This window comes from Physeter macrocephalus, chromosome 14 (genome assembly GCF_002837175.3).
Source record: "Physeter macrocephalus isolate SW-GA chromosome 14, ASM283717v5, whole genome shotgun sequence".
In the NCBI taxonomy this organism is placed as follows: Eukaryota; Metazoa; Chordata; class Mammalia; order Artiodactyla; family Physeteridae; genus Physeter; species Physeter macrocephalus.
The window spans coordinates 15,153,111-15,172,029 of NC_041227.1; the positions used below are offsets into that span (position 1 = coordinate 15,153,111).

Here is an 18,919-nt window from a genome sequence, read left to right on the forward strand (position 1 = left end):
AAAGTCTGAGTATCTACTGAAAACATGGTGACTATAGTTTATCACACTGTATTGTGTAATTGAAAATTGCTACGAGAACAGAGCTTAAATGTTCTCAACAACAACAACAACAAAAAGACAAATGTGTGAGTTGAAGTATCTGTTAATTAACTAGATCGGAGGAATCCTTTCACAATATATACAGACATCAAATCATCACGATGTATACTTTAAATATCTTAAAATTTTATATGTCAATTATACTTCAATAAAACTGAAATAAAAATTAACACATTAACTTAAAAAAAAATCAAGTACATGGGTTACCTTTTTTTTTTTTTTTTTTTGTGGTATGCGGGCCTCTCACTGTTGTGGCCTCTCCCGTTGCAGAGCACAGGCTCCGGACACGCAGGCTCAGCGGCCATGGCTCACGGGCCCAGCCGCTCTGCGGCACGTGGGATCCTCCCGGACCGGGGCACGAACCCGCGTCCCCTGCATCGGCAGGCGGACTCTCAACCACTGCGCCACCAGGGAAGCCCCATGGGTTACCTTTTGAAACAATATATAGGAGTGTAAGTGATCAGATCATTCCACCCCAAATATGCCACTTTGGCATAAGCATTACCTCCAGCTGAAGACACCTGAGAAGTAGACACAGAAAAGGTCTCTGCCCTCCCCCTATAAATTTCCCTTTGTGACGGTGTCCCCCATCTCCTCTCTACCAGGAGGGGCAAAAGTTAATCACAGGAGACAACTCTAGACTCTTATCGGTGAGAGGAATCTACAAAACAAACTTTCCTAAAACAACCCTTATCTTCCATTAGTTTCTCCCATATATTTACCTACCTACAGGCTGCCCCCTAAAAGCCATAAACCCCTTTCCTTTGACTTATCACTTCTCCACAAATTTAAATTGTATCGCTCTTCGTCAGAATGGTATAAAAGCCTCCATGCCTAGCTTGCCCAATCACTAACCCTAAGAGGTGCGGGGGAAATTTTTCCTTCCCTCCAGGGGGGAAAACAACCTAGTTTTGATAGTATGAATATGGGCGGGGCTGCTGTGACAGTGAGCTCCGCCCCCCACCCCCCCCACCCCGTGCTCCCAGAACAGATGTTGCTGAGGGATTCCTACAGGAAGAGGTGGGAAATTGGAGCAGAGGATCTCAAAGATCCGCTCTCCCCCACCTAGGCCACCTAGACAAGGCACACTTAACCACTTAGGGTCAGAAACACTGAGAGAAGGGCAGGGTCCCACATTTGGGAGGACTAATGCTTGCAGGTCAGAAAGTGAAAAACCCTTCAGCCGCCGGCTAGACCCATTGTTCCTCACTGAACGTAAACAAGTGCTCACAGAATATAAACAAATATCAAACAAGGCCACTCTGTATTTGGAACAAGGCATAGACAAGGCCACTCAGGAACCAAAATATGACTCAACATCCTCCTCTTCTGACAAACATGAGTGGGTCCTGGTTCTTTTTCAGTGACAACTCTGGCCCTGCTTTAAATCTCCTACCTTCTGGATGAAAAGTTAAGATACCTGTTATTGAATTGTCCCTGCTTCTTGACTGTGTCCAATTCAAAACTGTTCCCCACTTCCTTAAACCCCTCTTAGAGGTACCCAGCACAGACCCAAATCCTACAATAAGCTCTTCCCAACTCCCTCTTACCAAGATACCTCATGGTTTCTCTTAATGCATTCTCCCTTAACAAACAAGCTAAATAACTAATTCATTTTGACTGTGGGCATGTTCCTGGTAGAATTTGATCTCGGGCTTTATCACAGTCTTAGCTTTATTCTGCCCAGTCCAACAATACCCAGACAGGGAGAAGCAAGGATTTTAAGGGCTACCTGGAAGGTTCAGTGGTCCTGAAACAACCTGACTTGGGCAAGTAGTGTGGGGGGCAGAAGAGAGAAGGGAATTAGGAAAGACTGAGTAATTCTTCTTCCTCAGCCATCAACCCTTCCTGTGGCTTTAGGCAAACCATCTCACTTTGGGTCTTTTTCCATTTCTTTACAAGAAAAGATTTGAATCTATTTCTAAGGCATCTTCCAACCTAAATATTCTAGGATCCAAACTCTACAGGTTCTCATACTCCCAGGTAAATGTTCCCCTACACCAGTTATTTGTAGAACATTGTCATCATTGTTGCCATATCTACATACCACCTGTTCTGTTACGTAAGTAAATAATTTTTCAAAATTTTTTCTTTAAATGGACTCAGTTTTTACTTAAATTTACAAAGGAAAATTTACACCACTACTTAAAGGGAAATCAAGTATTGCTTGGTAGAAGTGGAAGAATTTCTACAAACACACATATACACAAACCCTAAAACAATGTTATTTAACTGTAGATTTGTTACCTTTTGATGAGATTTGGAAAATGAAGCCTTTGCTCTGCTAAAAAGGGAGATAAGCAAATGTTAGAAAAATGTTAAATACATACGAGTCGCAAACACACTTTCTCTTTAGTTTGAAACAAGACTTTCTCACTCTGCCTTTCAGTGTTACTAAATGTCCTATATATACGTGCATCCTTAGATCCTTTCAGTCACCCCAAATGGTTTATATATCCCACAGTTTAAGAAACAGTACCCATCTTTCTTGCTTAACTTGGGCTCATCCTTCAGTTCTTAGACTTAATATAAATACCTCAGATTAAATATAAAGTCCTTCCAGGACTACTCCCTAACTGATTACCTTCACCTTACATAGTAGGCATTAAATACACTTTTACTGAAAGAATATTTCCTCGTAATACTTTTGCATAGTGATCATCACAATATGCCATGGTGCGTTTCTGTCCATTGTCAGTCTCTTCTTAACTTGGCCATAAATTCTTGTGCACTTCTGTACCCCAGATCTTGACATAGTGGACTCCCAGGGAATGCAAACGAGATGAAGGAATAAACGCTGCTCTGTTCCTGCAGCCTCCGGCCGGTTTAGCCCCGCCTCCTCTCCCCAGCCCCGCCGAGAGCGGTGGGCGGGGCCACGCATGACGCAGGCCGCACGTTTCTGGCCTGAGAAACCGTCGCGTTTCCGAGAAGACACCTCAACCAGCAGTTACTACCGCGGTAGGAGCTTCCGCATCGGCCACCTCCATCACCCGCATCACCATGGGAGCTGTGCTGGGCGTCTTCTCCCTCGCCAGCTGGGTGAGTTCGGGGTCTGGTGTCTCCGTCGGTCCTGTGGTTTGGGGGAGGGCGATAAGGGCTCACCAAGCGCAGACCCCGACGGGCCTGGCGCCCGGGGCCCGGGGTTTGGGGGTCCGTCCCTGGGCTGCAGAGGGTATCCGGGGGTCCAGGGTAAAATCCGTGATGCCCTGCGATCAGGATCAGGCGGTTCGCCTTCTGCGATTGTGGAGGAACGTAAGAGGCCAGCCCTCCATTGTTTACAATTTTGATTGCCCCGCCCCCGCGAGCCGTCCGGCCTCTGGGTTCCTCCGGAGCTGGAATGGGACCGGGGACTGAGCTCGGCTCCCGGGGCCCGGGCTCTCTGGTTCATTTCCAAGCACCTTCTTAAGGTGGCGTCATTTATTTGAGCGGTGGGGTGGGGCTTGAATAATATTTTTATCCCCTAGCACAGGATTTGCCAGAGCTACAGAGTCTGTGGCAGAGGTGAGATTTTAACCGAGGCCTGTCTGCGGTTCTGGCGCAATGGAAAGACGGCCTTGTGGATTATTATTCAGAATTGGAAGTCATGGCCTGAACATTTGGGGACCTTGTACAAGTCATTTCTTTCTGGCTTCCCTTAAGATGAGGACAATCACCCCAGCACTCCTCGCCTCAAGAGCTGTTGTGAGGATGAAGTGAATAAATAGGTTGAATCACTTTGTAGATTGTAAACACCGTATTTTAAAAAAGGAATTTGGGGATCTATGGAAGAGAATATGATGAGTTCACTCATACACTCGCTTCCGAGGAGCATGATTCCTTAACATCATTTCCTTGTTTCCTAATTCCCCAGCTGACTTAAATGACCAAGGACGCTATCTCAGCTAATGCCACTACTTTTTCTTAGGGACAGAATGTATTTTCCATCCTTTAAGGCTGTTGATCTTAAATGAAAAGGGCAGTTGGTCTTTTAAGGGCCTAGCTTGTAGTGGCTTTCCAGTTTTTCAACCTTGACCCAAAGTAAGAAATAAATTTTACGTGCTTGATTTAATACACCCATTTAGACACACGTTTCGTGAAATAATTCTTACCTTTGCCCTCTGCTGTACAATTTTTCTTTTCTATCCCATTAAAAAAAAAATCCTGGTCAGTTCATTTTCTTTCTTTTGTTTTTTTACAGTTTACTAGTGGGTCAAACTCACTGTTTACAAAATAGATTTAGAAAAAAATAGTTAAGAAGGAAATTAATTAGGGCGTGAATTGGTAATTTGAAACCAGAAACACATTTTGGCTTTGATGTAAAGCTGAGATTTGAATTGACGCCATCAAAGCATTTCTACCTATAAATCACTTTTATATTTTATTAATTCCTTTTGTTCAAGAGGAACAGCAAGGAATTCAGTGTACCAGAGAATGGAATGAGTGAGGGCAAGAATAATAGAAAATGAAGTCAGAAAGGTAAAGGGAGCCAAATCACGTAGATACCCATTGGCCAATTTAAGGACATTGGCTTTTACTCTTATGTGATTATGGGGATCCATTACAGAAAAGAGGAATGATGTGATCTGACCAGTGTTTTAACCAGGTTGCTCTGTGGAGAACAGATGTTAGAAAAGAAGGGGTAAAGCAGTGTAGGGGAGGAAAAACTTCCATTCTCAATGGGTTAGTGATTGGGGCCTGCGAATTAAACTGAGAAAAGACAAATTAGCAAGAGAAAAAAAGAGTTCGTGTACTTGTGCAACCCACATACACACAGGGGTTCTTAGTGATGAATAACTCCAAGGGGTGCTTAGAACATCGGGCTTATTATATGCCTAACTTAATGGGGGTTAGGGTTAGGATTGGGCGGGGCAGGAAAGGGCTGCCATGGGAAGAACAGATAGGTTTCTTTAGGAAAGACAAATGGGTTTTTAGGAGAACAAACAGGAGATAAGAAAGTTTGTGATAGTACTTGTTTCTGTGGGTGCAGATGTCTTTTTATCTTCTTCATGGCCATAAAACTTCCTTGGAGAGAGAATTTATGGCAGTTGCTGCTTTCAGTCAGATGAGAAAAGCTCAGAAGGCATTTTTTTCTGCTTCTTTTGAATCTCACATGTCTTCATCTGAAAATAATTTTTATACTAACTCAGGGTTCTGAATGGGTTGCTATAGCAGCGAGACAGGAGCTGTTGCATTTAATCCAGGTGAGGGATGATAGTAGTGGCTTGGACCAACGTGATAGCTGAGGATGCTATGAGAGTGGCCAGATTCTGGATACATTTTGAGGATAGAGCTGATGTGCTGACAAATGGAATGAGAGTTTTGGAAAAAGAGAAGGCATGGAGGATGACTCCAAGGTTTTTGGCCTGGGCAACGGGAAGAGTATGTGACTCACCTGGGTCCTTGGACTCTTTAATCAATAGAAATTGTTAAGAGGCCAGACGAGAATTTCAGCCAAGCAAGAGAGAGAAAAAACAAGTAACAGATGGGGGAACTGGTTCCTTAAATGGGATATGGGTAGGGGCGAATCAGTGGATTGAGCAAGAGGTATGGTTTAGGTAATCTGCTCTCCCCCTTGGTGGGGCTCTGTGCAGGGATTATGCACAGGACCCTGCTATTGCTCTGCGCACCTCAGAAGTGGCAGTTGGTTTGTGGCTTTTTTGTATCTTACTGTTCATGTGTGCAGTTATTTCGAGTCCCTTATAGTTTCTTTGTATTCTGTTGCTCAAGGGTTAGTCCAGGTGCAAGCACTCAGGTAAACGGTCCCAGGTTCCAGCCTATCTCAAATAGAGTTGTTTACTGAGATGGGGAAGTGACATAACATATAGTAGCACAAGTTTGTTCCACAGATTGAGTACCTACTGTGTAAAGGTGCAAGAGATATAACGCTAGGTGGGCCCCCCTCAAGGTACAAGACGTAAACAAGTTAAGTAGATGTATTGGTTTGCCAGGGCCTCATAACAAAGTACCACAGAGTGGTTGACTTAAATTACAGAAATTTATTGTCTCATGGTTTTAGAGGCTAGAAGTCTGAGATTAAGGTGTCAGCAGGGTTGGTTCCCTCAGGGTGGTGAGGTAGACTCTGTACCAGGCCTCTTCCCTAGTTCCCGGGAGTTTGGTAGCAATCTTTGGTGTTCCTTGCTTTATCAATCTCTGCCTTCATCTTCACATGATGTTCTCCCTGTGATGCATGTTTGTGTCCAGATTTCTCCTTTTTATGACATCAGCCATGTTTGATTAGGGGCCCACTCTTCTCTAGAATAACATCATTTTACCTAATTACATCTGCAGCAACGCTGTTTCCAAATAAGGTCACATGCTGAGGTACTGGGGATTAGGACTTAAACATATGAATTTTGGAGGACACAATTCAACCTATAGCAAACAGTAGGCAACTATCATTAGTTTATTTAATTGGCTGAGGGGAAAAAATAGCTAAAGGGAGTCAGGAGTGTGAGAGTACAGACAAAATAAACCCGAAGCAATTAGTGTCATTGTTTTCAGCTGTAAAATGTCTGTATTTCTGTCTGCGACCAGATACAGACTTCTATTACAGTCTTTTGACCCAGATTGTAGTTAAGAATTGGAGATGAGGCTGGGTGGTCAATTCTCCGTGGTTGTTTTGATTATGGATATTAACGGTTACCTTGATATACGGAGCCCCTGCTATGAAAGGCATTGTGCTAGGTGCTATGTATTCCTGACATTATCTCATAAAAGATTATTACTGGGACCATACTGTAAAACCAGAATCCCCCAGCGTTGCATTTGCTGCTTCTGCTGATGATTCTGAACTAGACTGTCCTTGTAATGTGACTTCATAACATCGCCTGTCAAAGCAGTTCAGGTGGTTTCCTAATCAAGCATATAGAAGAATGACTCAAAGTATGTCCTCTCATCTGGAATGTTCATTAGGAGAATTTAGCTGACCAAAGATCCAGGTTACTTTTTTTTTTTAATTGAGGCAAAATTCACATTACATAAAATTAACTATTTTAAAGTGACATTCAGTGACATTTAGTATATTCACAGTGTTGGGCTATCATCACACCTGTCTGATTCCAGAACATTTTCATCACCCCAAAGACAAACTCGATTTCTGTTTAGCAGTCTACTCTCTTCTCCCCACTCCCTCCAGCCTCTGGAAACCACTAATCTGCTTTCTCTCTCTGGATTTACCTATTCTGGATATTTCATATGAATGAAATCATACAATATGTGACCTTTTGTGTCTGGCTTCTTTCACTTAGCATGATGTTTTCTAGGTTCACCTATGTTGTACCAGCTATCGGTACTTCATTTTTATGGCCAAATAACATTCCATTTTGTGGGTATACCACATTTTACTTATCCATTCATCAGTTGATGGACATTTGGGTTGTTTCTGCCTTTTGACAATTGTAGATGGTTTTGCTTTGAACATTCATATACAAGTTTTTGTTTGAATACCTGTTTCAGTTCTTTTGGGTGTATATGTAAGAGTGGAGTTACTGGGCCATATGATAATTCTATGTTTGACTTCGAGGAATCTCCAGGTTACTCTTTTTTTTTTTTTTTTTTTTTTTTGGCTGCGTTGGTTTTTCGTTGCTGTGTGTGGGCTTTCTCTAGTTGCAGTGAGCAGGGCTACTCTTCGTTGTGGTGCGCAGGCTTCTCATTGCAGTGGCTTCTCTTGGTGTAGAGCACGGGCTCTAGGCGCATGGGCTTCAGTAGTTGTGGCATGTGGGCTCAGTAGTTGTGGCTCGCGGGCTCTAGAGCACAGGCTCAGCAGTTGTGGTGCACGGGCTTAGTTGCTCCGCAGCATGTGGGATCTTCCCAGACCAAGGCTCGAACTCCAGGTTACTCTTGAATGGAGCTGAATGTCTCTTGCTTTCATTATTTATAAGGGTTTCCATGTAACGTTGCCTTATGCTGTAATATCAGATTTAGTAGCTAGGATTCCCAGAAAACAGCAAGTGGAGTTAGTTTCTATTTTTCTCAGTATTAAGATATATTGTTTTTAAATAAAATATGCTGTCTGTGAGAACATAACCAACATTTATTGGGCTTTTACTATGTTTTAGGCACTGTGTTGAGTGCTCATTTAATATAGCAATGTCTGAGGGAGGAAGATTCTGTTGTTGAGTTTAATTTACAGATGGAGAAATAAGCTTACATTATGTAACTTGTTGAGGTAAAGTGGCAGAAATAATATCAACTCCAGAGCCCATGCTTTTAACTACGTCCTCCCAGCTAAGTTCTCAGTTAAAACTCTCAAAGCCTGGTTTGCCTCATCTGCTGTTCTGGATGTCACCAAGGAGTCCACCGAAGGAGGTCTCAAATGGTGATGATGTGCTTATTACAGGTTCCATGCCTTTGCGGTGGTGCATCATGTTTGCTGTGTAGTTGCTGTCCTAACAGTAAGAGTTCCACTGTGACTCGCCTCGTCTATGCTTTCATCCTCTTCCTGGGCACTATTGTATGTTGTATCATGTTTCATGAAGGGATGGAAACTCAGCTGAAGAAGGTAAGTAGAAGTAACTGTAACCTTATTTAATGTAGTGGGTTTTGTTGTTTTCATATTTTGCAGAGTTTTAGTCGTAATTAGTATTTATTTCTTCACTGTTGTGAAAGTCAAGTGCATCAGTCTTTTCCCAAAGTAAAGGTAGTCAGAATGAACATCTTTTTAGTCTAACAGCTTTGGAAAAGATATTAAAAGAGTGGCCCTAAAACTTTATCTTTTCTTGTATGTATAGTTTTAAACATTTAAACTAGACTAGCCCTTCACCTTCGGAAGGAGTGGGTTGTAGCATGAAAACTCATGGGAAAATGGGAGATAACCTCATCCACAGATAAGGGCCAAAAAGAGGGCACTCAGGACTTCCCTGGTAGTCCAGTGGTTAAGAATCCGCCTTCCAGTGCAGGGGACGTGGGTTTGATCCCTGGTCGGGGAAGTAAGATCCCACATGCCGCAGAGCAACTAAGCCCGCGGGCTGCAACAAAGAGCCCGCACGCTGCAATGAAAGATCCCGTGTGCTGCAACTAAGAGCCAACGCAGCCAAAAAACTAAATAAATAAAATATTAAAAAGGGGGCTTCCCTGGTGGAGCAGCGGTTGCGCGTCCGCCTGCCGATGCAGGGGAGCCGGGTTCGCGCCCTGGTCTGGGAGGATCCCACATGCCGCGGAGCGGCTGGGCCCGTGAGCCATGGCCGCTGAGCCTGCGCGTCCGGAGCCTGTGCTCCGCAACGGGAGAGGCCACAACAGAGGGAGGCCCGCGTACCGCAAAAAAAAAAAAAAAAAAAAATTAAAAAGAAGAGAGAGAGAGAGCACTTGCCTTTTATTTTCAAAATGCAACTTGTTTATACTATTTGGTGACAAGATTGTAAGTGAATTGGAAGGCAAAGAGAAAAGTCCCACAGGAGAGTCTTGCAGTTGTTGAAGTGGTCAGCTTTAAAAATCCAGGCTTTCCTATTGTGGAATAGAATCTCTCTTTAAATGTGGATATTCCCATAACATTAAAATTGCTTTTTCCAGATTCCTGGATTCTGTGATGAAGGACTTAAAACCAAGGTGGCTGATACAATCATGGATAAAGATTGTGATGTGCTGGTTCGTTATAAAGCCGTATATCGAATCAACTTTGCCTTGGCCGTCTTTTTCTTTGCCTTCTTTCTGCTCATGTTAAAAGTGAAAACGAGTAAAGATCCCAGAGCAGCGATACACAATGGGTTTGTAGGAATTCTTTATTATTAACTTGTTATGTTATGATGTGCATCCCCCCCTTCAGCAGTTAATGTTGCCATTTTGATGAAAGCAGTAGAGTATGTAAATCAGTGGCCCAGATGTATTTCTGACCTACTATACATGGGAAGTTGTTTCAACGTCATTTTCAGCTGGAGCCCTGCGGCATGGAAGAGGTAGAGTGGACCAGGAGAATCTTGTCTTTTTCCTGTATTTTTAAAAAATACCTTTGCTTAAAGTGCCTAGATTTTTATGGAACACCTATGAAACAGTTCAAGCATTGTACTAAGAACTACACACACACACACACACACACACACACACACACACACACACACACGTTTTTTCTTTCTATTGTTAAAAGAGAAACATTTACCTGATATATTTAAACAGTATACAGAAAGATAAATAGTGAATATATTTGGGCCACTGATTCATATATTCTGTCGCTTCCCATTCCTGATCCCCGGTTCCCCTTTACAGAGAGGTTAAATAAATTGCCTGAGATCTCTCAGCTAGTGAGGGTTGGAGCTAGGATTGAAACTCAAGTCTGTCCAGCTCCAAAGCTGCTTTCTTTACACTCTGCCATACAAGGCAGTCTTTAAAGATTGACTGAAAGCCAGGTTTGGTCCTGGCTTTGCCAGTGACGGACTGTGTGATTGTGGGCAAGGCATTTATGTCCAATCGCCTGACGTGCAGCAAGCCAACCTGAGATGCTGAGGTTTGCAGCAGAGACGGGAAGACAGACCTCAGATCCGCCTCCCCAAAGGCGAGAGGCTTTAGATATTTATGGGATAGAGAAGCAGAGTAGTCTTAGGTTTGGGGAAGGGGAATTGGAGGTAAGGAAAAGGTGAGGTAATCAGTGTTCTGCACAGGTGTATCTGAATTACATGCTTCTTAATAGGATGCATGTTCAAAAATGGAGATGCTTAGCATAATCTGAGGTAGAGTTTTTGGCACTCTGACATCAAAAGGGTTATTCATTGCACATCTGTGCAGGCCCTGTTTTAGGGTCAGTGGTCCCGACCAGTCTTAGGCAGCTTGAACTGGACAAAAACTAACGCCCAGTTTCTGAAAAACAGCTTAAGCCCCCGTTACTATAGTGACCCATAAGTCAGAGGCACGTTATCTATAGGGGTAGTTAAAAAAGAAAGAGTCTTGTGGTATATTATCTAGGCTATATGAAGGTTGGAGGGTATGAAATTTGAAAAAAAAAAAAATTACGATGAGCCTTGTGAAGGCAACGCTGCAAGCGGGGGCGGTTTTTTAACCAGCTGTTCCCTTAGCACTGTTCTGTAAGGCAAGCTCAAGAATTTCTGTTAGGCACCAGTGTCTGTTAACTATGGGGCACGGTTTCAGGATGGATTTTTTAACACTATGGGGCATGGTTTTACCATGTTGTAAAAGAAGGATTCCGTGATTCACTTTCCCCCAGATCTTAGTTGATTGCTGTATATTTAGCTAACATGATTAGTTCAGAATGCTCCAGAATTCTAGAAAAATTCCTATCTTTAAGTGCTAAAAGTAGGGAAATACTAAATAACATGTTTCTTTCTTGTGAATGTGCATGATTTGGTCTCCGTGCTAATGTTTGTCCTTCAATTGTGTGAAGTATTGAGTGAAGTAGTTTCATGTCAGATGAAGAAATAAGCCTAATCATGTTAGAAGTGGCTAGTAAGGCTTTATTTTTGCATTTTAGAAGTTCATTTTTCTCAGTGTAAGGGCAAAAATTAGCATTTCGTAAATGCACTTTTATATTTTAATAGGTTTTGGTTCTTCAAAATTGCTGCCATTGTTGGTATCATGGTTGGATCTTTCTATATTCCTGGGGGCCACTTCACCACAGGTATGGTTCACTATTAGGGGAGTCAATTATAATATATACAAACTCCACAAATGATTGTGTTAAAGCTACATTTTCATCACTGATTTTTGCACAACTGGTGATTAAATGAGATGGTGTCCCATTACCATGACTTGGTACTAATATTAAGATATTAATGGATTGATTAAAGCCGGGAGGCATTCAGCCCACTTCTCAGCTGTTCTGGAACCATATGTTCGTTTGCCAATATTTTAATAGTTTCCCTTCTCACTTGGCAATACCAAGTTAATCGGAGATCTTGTCAACGTAAGTACGTGTAACCATGTGTTCCACTATCCCTGTCTTAACCTGCTTCCTTATCGTGACATCTGTGGATTTCCACTGTGATTTTTATCCCTGTAAGTAAAGGAAAAGACTTATATCTTTTCCATTTGGAATGTCAGACCCTAGGCGCCCCTTGGCACAAGCTAGAACAAGTTTTAAAAGGTCTGAAACCCAAAAGAACACTTCTCAGAGAATGCCTTTGAGTTTGGAATTGCAATAATCTTGCTGTACTGCTGGAGACAATGTCTTTATTACCTCTCTATTACTTGAATTGAAATCTTTTTAGAATGTTGGACAGTAACATTCTGAAATGTTGCTCCTATGGTGAAGAGTAACTGTGCTTTTGGTTTGTAGCCTGGTTTTTTATTGGCATGGTGGGGGCTGCCTTCTTCATACTCATCCAGCTGGTGCTGTTGGTGGACTTTGCTCACTCTTGGAATGAATCATGGGTAAATCGAATGGAAGAAGGGAACCCAAGGTGCTGGTATGCAGGTAGGTATCTTAACCCCTCTGAGAGCCATACTGCATCATGCTACGTTAAATAGGGTGCAAATTGGTCCTCGTTAGTATAAGAGTTTGTTATGATTGTGGGCATTCATGTTTGTTTTCTTTTTTCTAGCTTTACTGTCTGTCACAAGCGTGTTTTATATCCTGTCAATCATCTCTGTCGTATTGCTCTACACATACTACACCAAACCAGATGGCTGCACAGAAAACAAGTTCTTCGTCAGTTTTAATCTGATCCTTTGCATTGTGGTTTCTATTATGTCAATCCATCCAAAAATTCAGGTATGGTTGTGATTTCTGCTTCTTCCTCCTGTGAAGGATTTTTAATTAGTGCTAAACTTGAAACCTAGGTAACCTGTTGTATGAATTTATGTCTAAGTTTATCTCCTTAAACATTTTTCTACTTCAACATGATAAAGTCTTCTTAATTATAACTTAATCACTCTAAAATGTACCATTGAGGGCCAGTAAATGAATAATTTCCCTATTATTTAAGAAAAAAAACTATATAACTTGAGAATTTATCGTTCTTATAAAATTGTTTATATCATGAGAATGATTCTTAGGAATCTTTAGCAAAGATATTTTAGGGGAATTCAACTAGAAAAAATAATTGATTTTAATATTTAAAACACAACTCATGCTCCTGAGTTTCCTCATTTAAATATAATATTTTTAAAATTCAGATATGAATTTAGGTATGAAAAGAACATCTAGACATCATCGCTCCTTTTTTAAAAAAAAAAATATTATTTATTTATTTATTTATTTTTGGCTGCATTGGGTCTTTGTTGCTGGGTGCGGGCTTTCTCTAGTTGCGGCGAGCGGGGGCTACTCTTCGTTGCGGTGTGCGGGCTTCTCATTGCGGTGGCTTCTCTTGTTGCGGAGCACCGGCTCTAGGTGTGCGGGCTTCAGTCGTGGCTCGCGGGCTCTGGAGCACAGGCTCAGTAGTTGTGGCACACGGGCTTAGTTGCTCTGCGGCCTGTGGGATCTTCCCGGACCAGGGCTCGAACTCGTGTCCCCTGCATTGGCAGGCAGATTCTTAACCACTGTGCCACCAGGGAAGCCCACCTCTCCTTTTAAAAATGAGAAAACTGAAGTTCCAGAGAGGTGATGGGTCACCAAGCTAGCCAGTGGCAGGCTTAGCTTAGATTTCACTATACCAAGGTACTAGTAGTAAATCTAAGCCTTTGTATGATATACAGGAATTTCCAGGATTATGAAATGCCTGAGAACCAGTAGTACATGCCTCCTCTTTCTTGGTTCTTTTTCAAGCTAACTCAAACTGAAAGGTTACTTGTCATCTTTCAACTGTCAAGCAGAATCAGAAGGTTCTCAATAACAATTCACTGGGTCCCAGGAAGTATGCTGGGTTTTAGAAATTCAGCCCTTGCAATTCCTATGGCATTGCTTTCTTTTTGATTCTGTAGGAACACCAGCCTCGTTCTGGCCTCCTGCAGTCCTCTATCATCACCCTCTACACCATGTACCTCACATGGTCAGCCATGTCCAATGAACCTGGTAAGGGAGTTTTAATAACACATTCATTTGGTGAAAAGAAAGTAAGAAATGAGAATTTCCCTGGAAGCCCAGTGGTTAGGACTCCATGCTTTCACTTCTGTGGGTCTGGGTTTGATCACTGGTCGGCAAACTAAGATCCCACAAGCCATGCCATGCAGACCGAAAAAAAAAGAAAAAGAAAAAAGAAAGTAAGAAATTACTCATTTGGTGGGTGCAGAAACTAGAGCTGGAGCAAATGTCAGACAAACAAATGAACAGACAAAAAACTTCACTTAAAACTTCACTTAAATAAAACCTTTTAGGTTTTATTCTCCGTGTCTATTCATAGCTGTTCAGAGCTGACAGCCTAAAGGACCACAGTCCTTTATATAGTCCAGGCTTTTCCCTGGACTAAGTCAAACTAGTTAAGAGCTGAACAAGGCAACATTGTTTTGGCCCTTTGTAGAATTACTTTAATTGAATGTTACTTTGGTGGTACAGGCTCCAGAAGAAACAGCTGCGGGAAATCTTTTGTAGATCTTATGGGATTGTTTCTCAGTGGGGGTATTTTATGGACTCCTTTTCAAGGAAAACCATTATTTCAGACCGTTCAGTGATGACTCAACTTATTTTTATTGTATTCCTGTGTAACTATGTAGAAACAAAACTAGGGATAAACTCCTTGTGCTTTTTTTTTTTTTTTTTGATAACCAAGTTTATTGAATCTAACCTTATTTTGCAAACAAATTAGTCTTTTTTTTAACTTTTTATTTTATATTGGAGTATAGTTGATTAACAATGTTGTGATAGTTTCAGGTGTACAGCAAAGTGATTCAGTTATACATTTTCCCATTTAGGTTGTTACATAATATTGAGCAGTGTCCTGTGCTATACAGTAGGTCATTGTTGGTTATCCATTTTAAATATAGCAGTGTGTACATGTCAATCCCAACCTCCCTAACTATCCCTTCCCCCCACCCTTCCCCCCTGGTAACCATAAGTTTGTTCTCTAAATCTGTGTAAACTTGTGCTTTAAGCACAACTATAGAGCCAAAAAGACTTGCCAGTTAAATTTCAAAACCAGTGAGATCAAGATTGACATTTATAATATTTGACAAATACTTTGTTGTTGTAGTTTCATTTCTTTTTCGCTAAAACTAAGTCTCTGGTTGCAACACAGATGCATTACTGACTGCCCAGTCGCAGGTTCTTTGAAGTGTAGCATTCCCATGTTTTAAATCGACAAGTGATGTATAGCACACCCCTCAAATCCTTTTGGACCAAGATGAGTTATACCTAAAGATATAAACCATTTCTCATTTGCAGATCACTCCTGCAACCCTGGCCTGTTGAGCATCATTATGCACATGACCTCCCCAACCTTGGCTCCTGCAAATGCGACTGCTCTTGTCCCTACTCCTGCTCCACCATCACCGGGTGGGCCTTCTCTGAATAAAGAGAATTTTATTGGGCTGGTAGTCTTTGTTCTCTCCCTTTTGTATTCTAGGTAAGTTAAAAAGTACTTAGGACAAGATTCTTCTGAAGGTTAGTAATAGAGTGAAAAAGCTATTTTGCTTTCAAAAAACAGTGAGAAGAATTACAAAAATCTAACTCTTCTTTATTAAAGTCATTGACTTGCTTCAGTTACCCTGCTGTGTACATTTCTTTAAGTTCAGTAAATCCTCTCATCAAATAATTCCTCCCAGGCTTACTAAGAGATACGTTGTCCTTTGTATGGGAGGATAAAGCCCTTACCTGACCCTAGATCAGCTAGAATAGTGGCTCTGAAAATTGGTTGGCTTATCTTTTTTTAAAACAATCTTTATTTTCTGATCACTGTAAATAATATTTAAACAACTACAGAATTTTATACATGAAATGTTAGTCTGTAGTTAAACCAGGACACCAGATATAACCTATGTTAGCAGTGTTCACTCCTTCTCCCACCCATTTTTATTGATATTGTCTGTATAAGTGTATGTTACTTTAATAACTTAAAAATATGAAATAATAAAAAGGCACGGATACATTTATATAAATTAATAGCTTAAGTGAGAACAGTAGGAAATGAAATGGTCCTGCCTCTAAATTTACCTCTTCTACGATTAACATTTTGGTACATATTATTTCAGGCTTTTTCCTTTGCTTATACTTACTGTCTGTTGACCTATCTGTATCTATATAATTATGCATATTTTTATAAATAGTTACATACATAATTTTGTTTATATCACTTGGTATCTAATTTTAAAAAAATAAATTGGGAGCATTCTATATAACAGTATATATACTGTTCTGAAATACCTATGAATTTGTCATAATTTGGACAGCTTTGCACATCATGTGTAGATTTATCCTTTTTTCTTTTTTTAATGATTGCTTAAAATATGGGTTGGCAAATAACAGCCCTTTGGGCTGGCTTCCTTTTTTTGTAAATACAGTTTTATTGGCATACAGCTATGTTCATTTGTTTTCATACTGTCTGTGACTGTTTTTGTTTGTTTTCCTTTGATTCTTGATCTTGGGGGCAAAGCTTTTAGTCTTTCACTATTAAGTATGATGTTAGCCCTGACTTTTTGATAGATGCCCTTTATCAGTTTGAGGAAGTTCTTCTCTATTTCCATTTTGAGTTTTTATCATGAAAAAATAGCAGATTTTTGTCAAATGCTTTTTCTATGTCTGTTGAGATGTTCATGTGGGTTTTGTCCTGTATTTGTGTGTACTTTTTTATTCAGTCATTTAACAAACTTTTAGTGAGTATCTGCTGTGTACTAGAAATGCATAGATGACTAAGGTCATTGTTGTCAAAAAGTTCTGTGCATAGCAAGGAAGACGGGAACAGTAAGTGATATAGCAGAAGGAAGAGTAAGGAGCTGTGGGAATTTAATCCAGCCTAGTGAGAGGGTGATGTCAGGGAAGACCTCCTAGAGGGCACAGCATGATCAGAGAATTTAAAGGGTGATTAAGTTAGCTGGGAGACGGTGGGCAGTGCATTCCAAGCAAAGGAGAGGTACTTGTGAAGTCCTGGAAGCGGACATTGAGAGCATAGTATGTTTTGGGAAACTCCTAGGCAGTGAAACCCTCAAATTGCAACCGATGAGAGTGCTGTCTCTGTCTTGTGATGACAGGCAGCAGCTCAGAACTTTAAGCAAACCCTTCAGAAGCCCTTCGGTCCCCATAGCAGGAGCAGCTCAGAAATAACCTTCATGTATATAGGCCAGTGACAGCAGTTCGTCTTCATGGTCCCTTTCTGACTTACCTTCTTGGGGTCACTCTCCAGCATCCGCAATGCCAGCAATAGCCAAGTAAGTAAGCTGACCCTGTCAGGAAGTGAAAGCGTGATCCTCCGTGATACGCCTGCCAACGGCGCCAGCGATGAGGAAGATGGGCGGCCTCGGCGGGCTGTGGACAGCGAGCGAGAGGGCGTGCAGTACAGCTACTCCGTATTCCACCTCATGCTCTGCTCGGCGTCTTTGTACATCATGATGACCCTGACCAGCTGGTACAGGTAGGAGGCAGAGAGAGAGAACGGAGGGAAAACCACCTGGCCCCTCAGGGTTGCCGGTAAAGTCTCCATCCCTTGTCCTGACTCCAGAATCCCCTTTCTTTACCCTTATAATGAAGTTGTGTTCAGCGCTCTTTTCTGAAATACTTTTGACTTTTTCTCCTCTTGCATTTGAAATCCAGTGGGAATTCTTACAGTGAAAATCATGGGAAGCCCTTCCAAACTGGAGTTACTTGAGAGAGAAAATCATGACATTAAGTGAGCTGACTTGTCTCTGTTCCCTGATTTTTCTCTGTCTAGAGATGTCCGTATAGAGTATTCTGATCAAAGTAATCATGTGGTAAGGAAGGAAAGTTTCAGGGAGGTCATTTCAATCTAGACTTTGACCAATATGTAGAAGAGCCAGATGTTCCTGAAGAACTTTTTGCAAGGAATAGTCACGGTTCTTCATGCAAAAGCAAGAAGATAAAAGCTGTTTGAGAGGCAGAGTCCCCTGCTCATAAAAACTAAAAATCGCAGCTTTCTCAAGTCTCTTCTAGAAACTTACTAGGGAGCCATGTCAGTCGAATTTCACTGGAGCATTTCTTAGCTTTTGCTGACGGGCTGCTGAAATTAGGCTCCTTTACCTAACTCTCTGCTGTTTTCTTAGCCCTGACGCAAACTTCCAGACCATGACCAGCAAGTGGCCAGCTGTGTGGGTCAAGATCACTTCCAGCTGGGTCTGCCTCCTCCTCTACGTCTGGACCCTTGTGGCTCCGCTCGTCCTCACCAGTCGAGACTTCAGCTGAAGCTCTGAGTGCCAAGGACACCACTGAAATTCATAAAGGTCTCCTTTGCTGAAAGCTCACATCCCTTTTATTTTTGCTTCAACTAATATATTAAGCAAACTCTCTGCAAATACGACTATATCCAGGTTTATATCAGAGGGCAAGAGTGAATGATGCTTGATGCAGGATCAGAACTTTTCGTTTATATCTATATTGTGTTTATTTGTAAGGATATAGAGTAAAAGGAACGTTTTGCCTTTTAAAGTGAACTACAGCTGTGCTGTGAAGAGAGTTCTTTATTAAGACTTGTAGGTTCCTACAACTTTGATTTAACATGTAAGACAGAAAAATGTTGGATATTTGAGGCTGTCGTTAATATATTTCTATTGCAAAATCTTTAAAAAGCATAGTAATTATAATAATACATTTCTATGACAGTTTTCTTCTGTGAAAGTCTTGTGTGAAACAAGCTCTCTGTTCAGTCCTTAAACTCATAGTGCTTGGGGAGAGGAGTACATGTGTGAGTCTTGCCCAAGAAGAGGGGTTGCTGGTATGGCTACTGTTTCTGTATCTTGAGTTTTTTCATTTACTTTTTTTTACATTACAGCCTTGATGCTGCTTGATTTAATTAAGCCTGTGGCTTTGCCAGAAAAGTTAATTTCAATTAAATGCTTTGTAGGTTTGGTTAAACTGAAGATT

General features: G+C 41.4%; 1 protein-coding gene across 1 annotated transcript; it reads left to right on the forward strand.

Moving 5' to 3' along the window:
• The first annotated feature begins 2,995 nt into the window (after positions 1-2,995).
• SERINC3 (serine incorporator 3) lies at positions 2,996-18,910 on the forward strand. Its single transcript, XM_007123008.4, has 10 exons — positions 2,996-3,138; positions 8,417-8,578; positions 9,586-9,779; positions 11,559-11,638; positions 12,296-12,433; positions 12,561-12,730; positions 13,879-13,969; positions 15,275-15,455; positions 17,229-17,456; positions 18,103-18,910. The coding sequence occupies exons 1-10, from the start codon at positions 3,100-3,102 to the stop codon at positions 18,239-18,241; spliced, it is 1,422 nt and encodes a 473-aa protein (XP_007123070.1). The 5' UTR covers positions 2,996-3,099; the 3' UTR covers positions 18,242-18,910.
• The last annotated feature ends 9 nt before the right edge of the window (positions 18,911-18,919 follow it).

Excerpts from the sequence above, each read along its gene's own strand:
- SERINC3 (XM_007123008.4), top strand. The coding sequence starts at position 3,100 with ATGGGAGCTGTGCTGGGCGTCTTCTCCCTCGCCAGCTGG. Across the intron at positions 3,139-8,416 it reads TCTTCTCCCTCGCCAGCTGG|GTTCCATGCCTTTGCGGTGG; the intron begins GTGAGTTCGGGG and ends TGCTTATTACAG. Across the intron at positions 9,780-11,558 it reads AGAGCAGCGATACACAATGG|GTTTTGGTTCTTCAAAATTG; the intron begins GTTTGTAGGAAT and ends ATATTTTAATAG.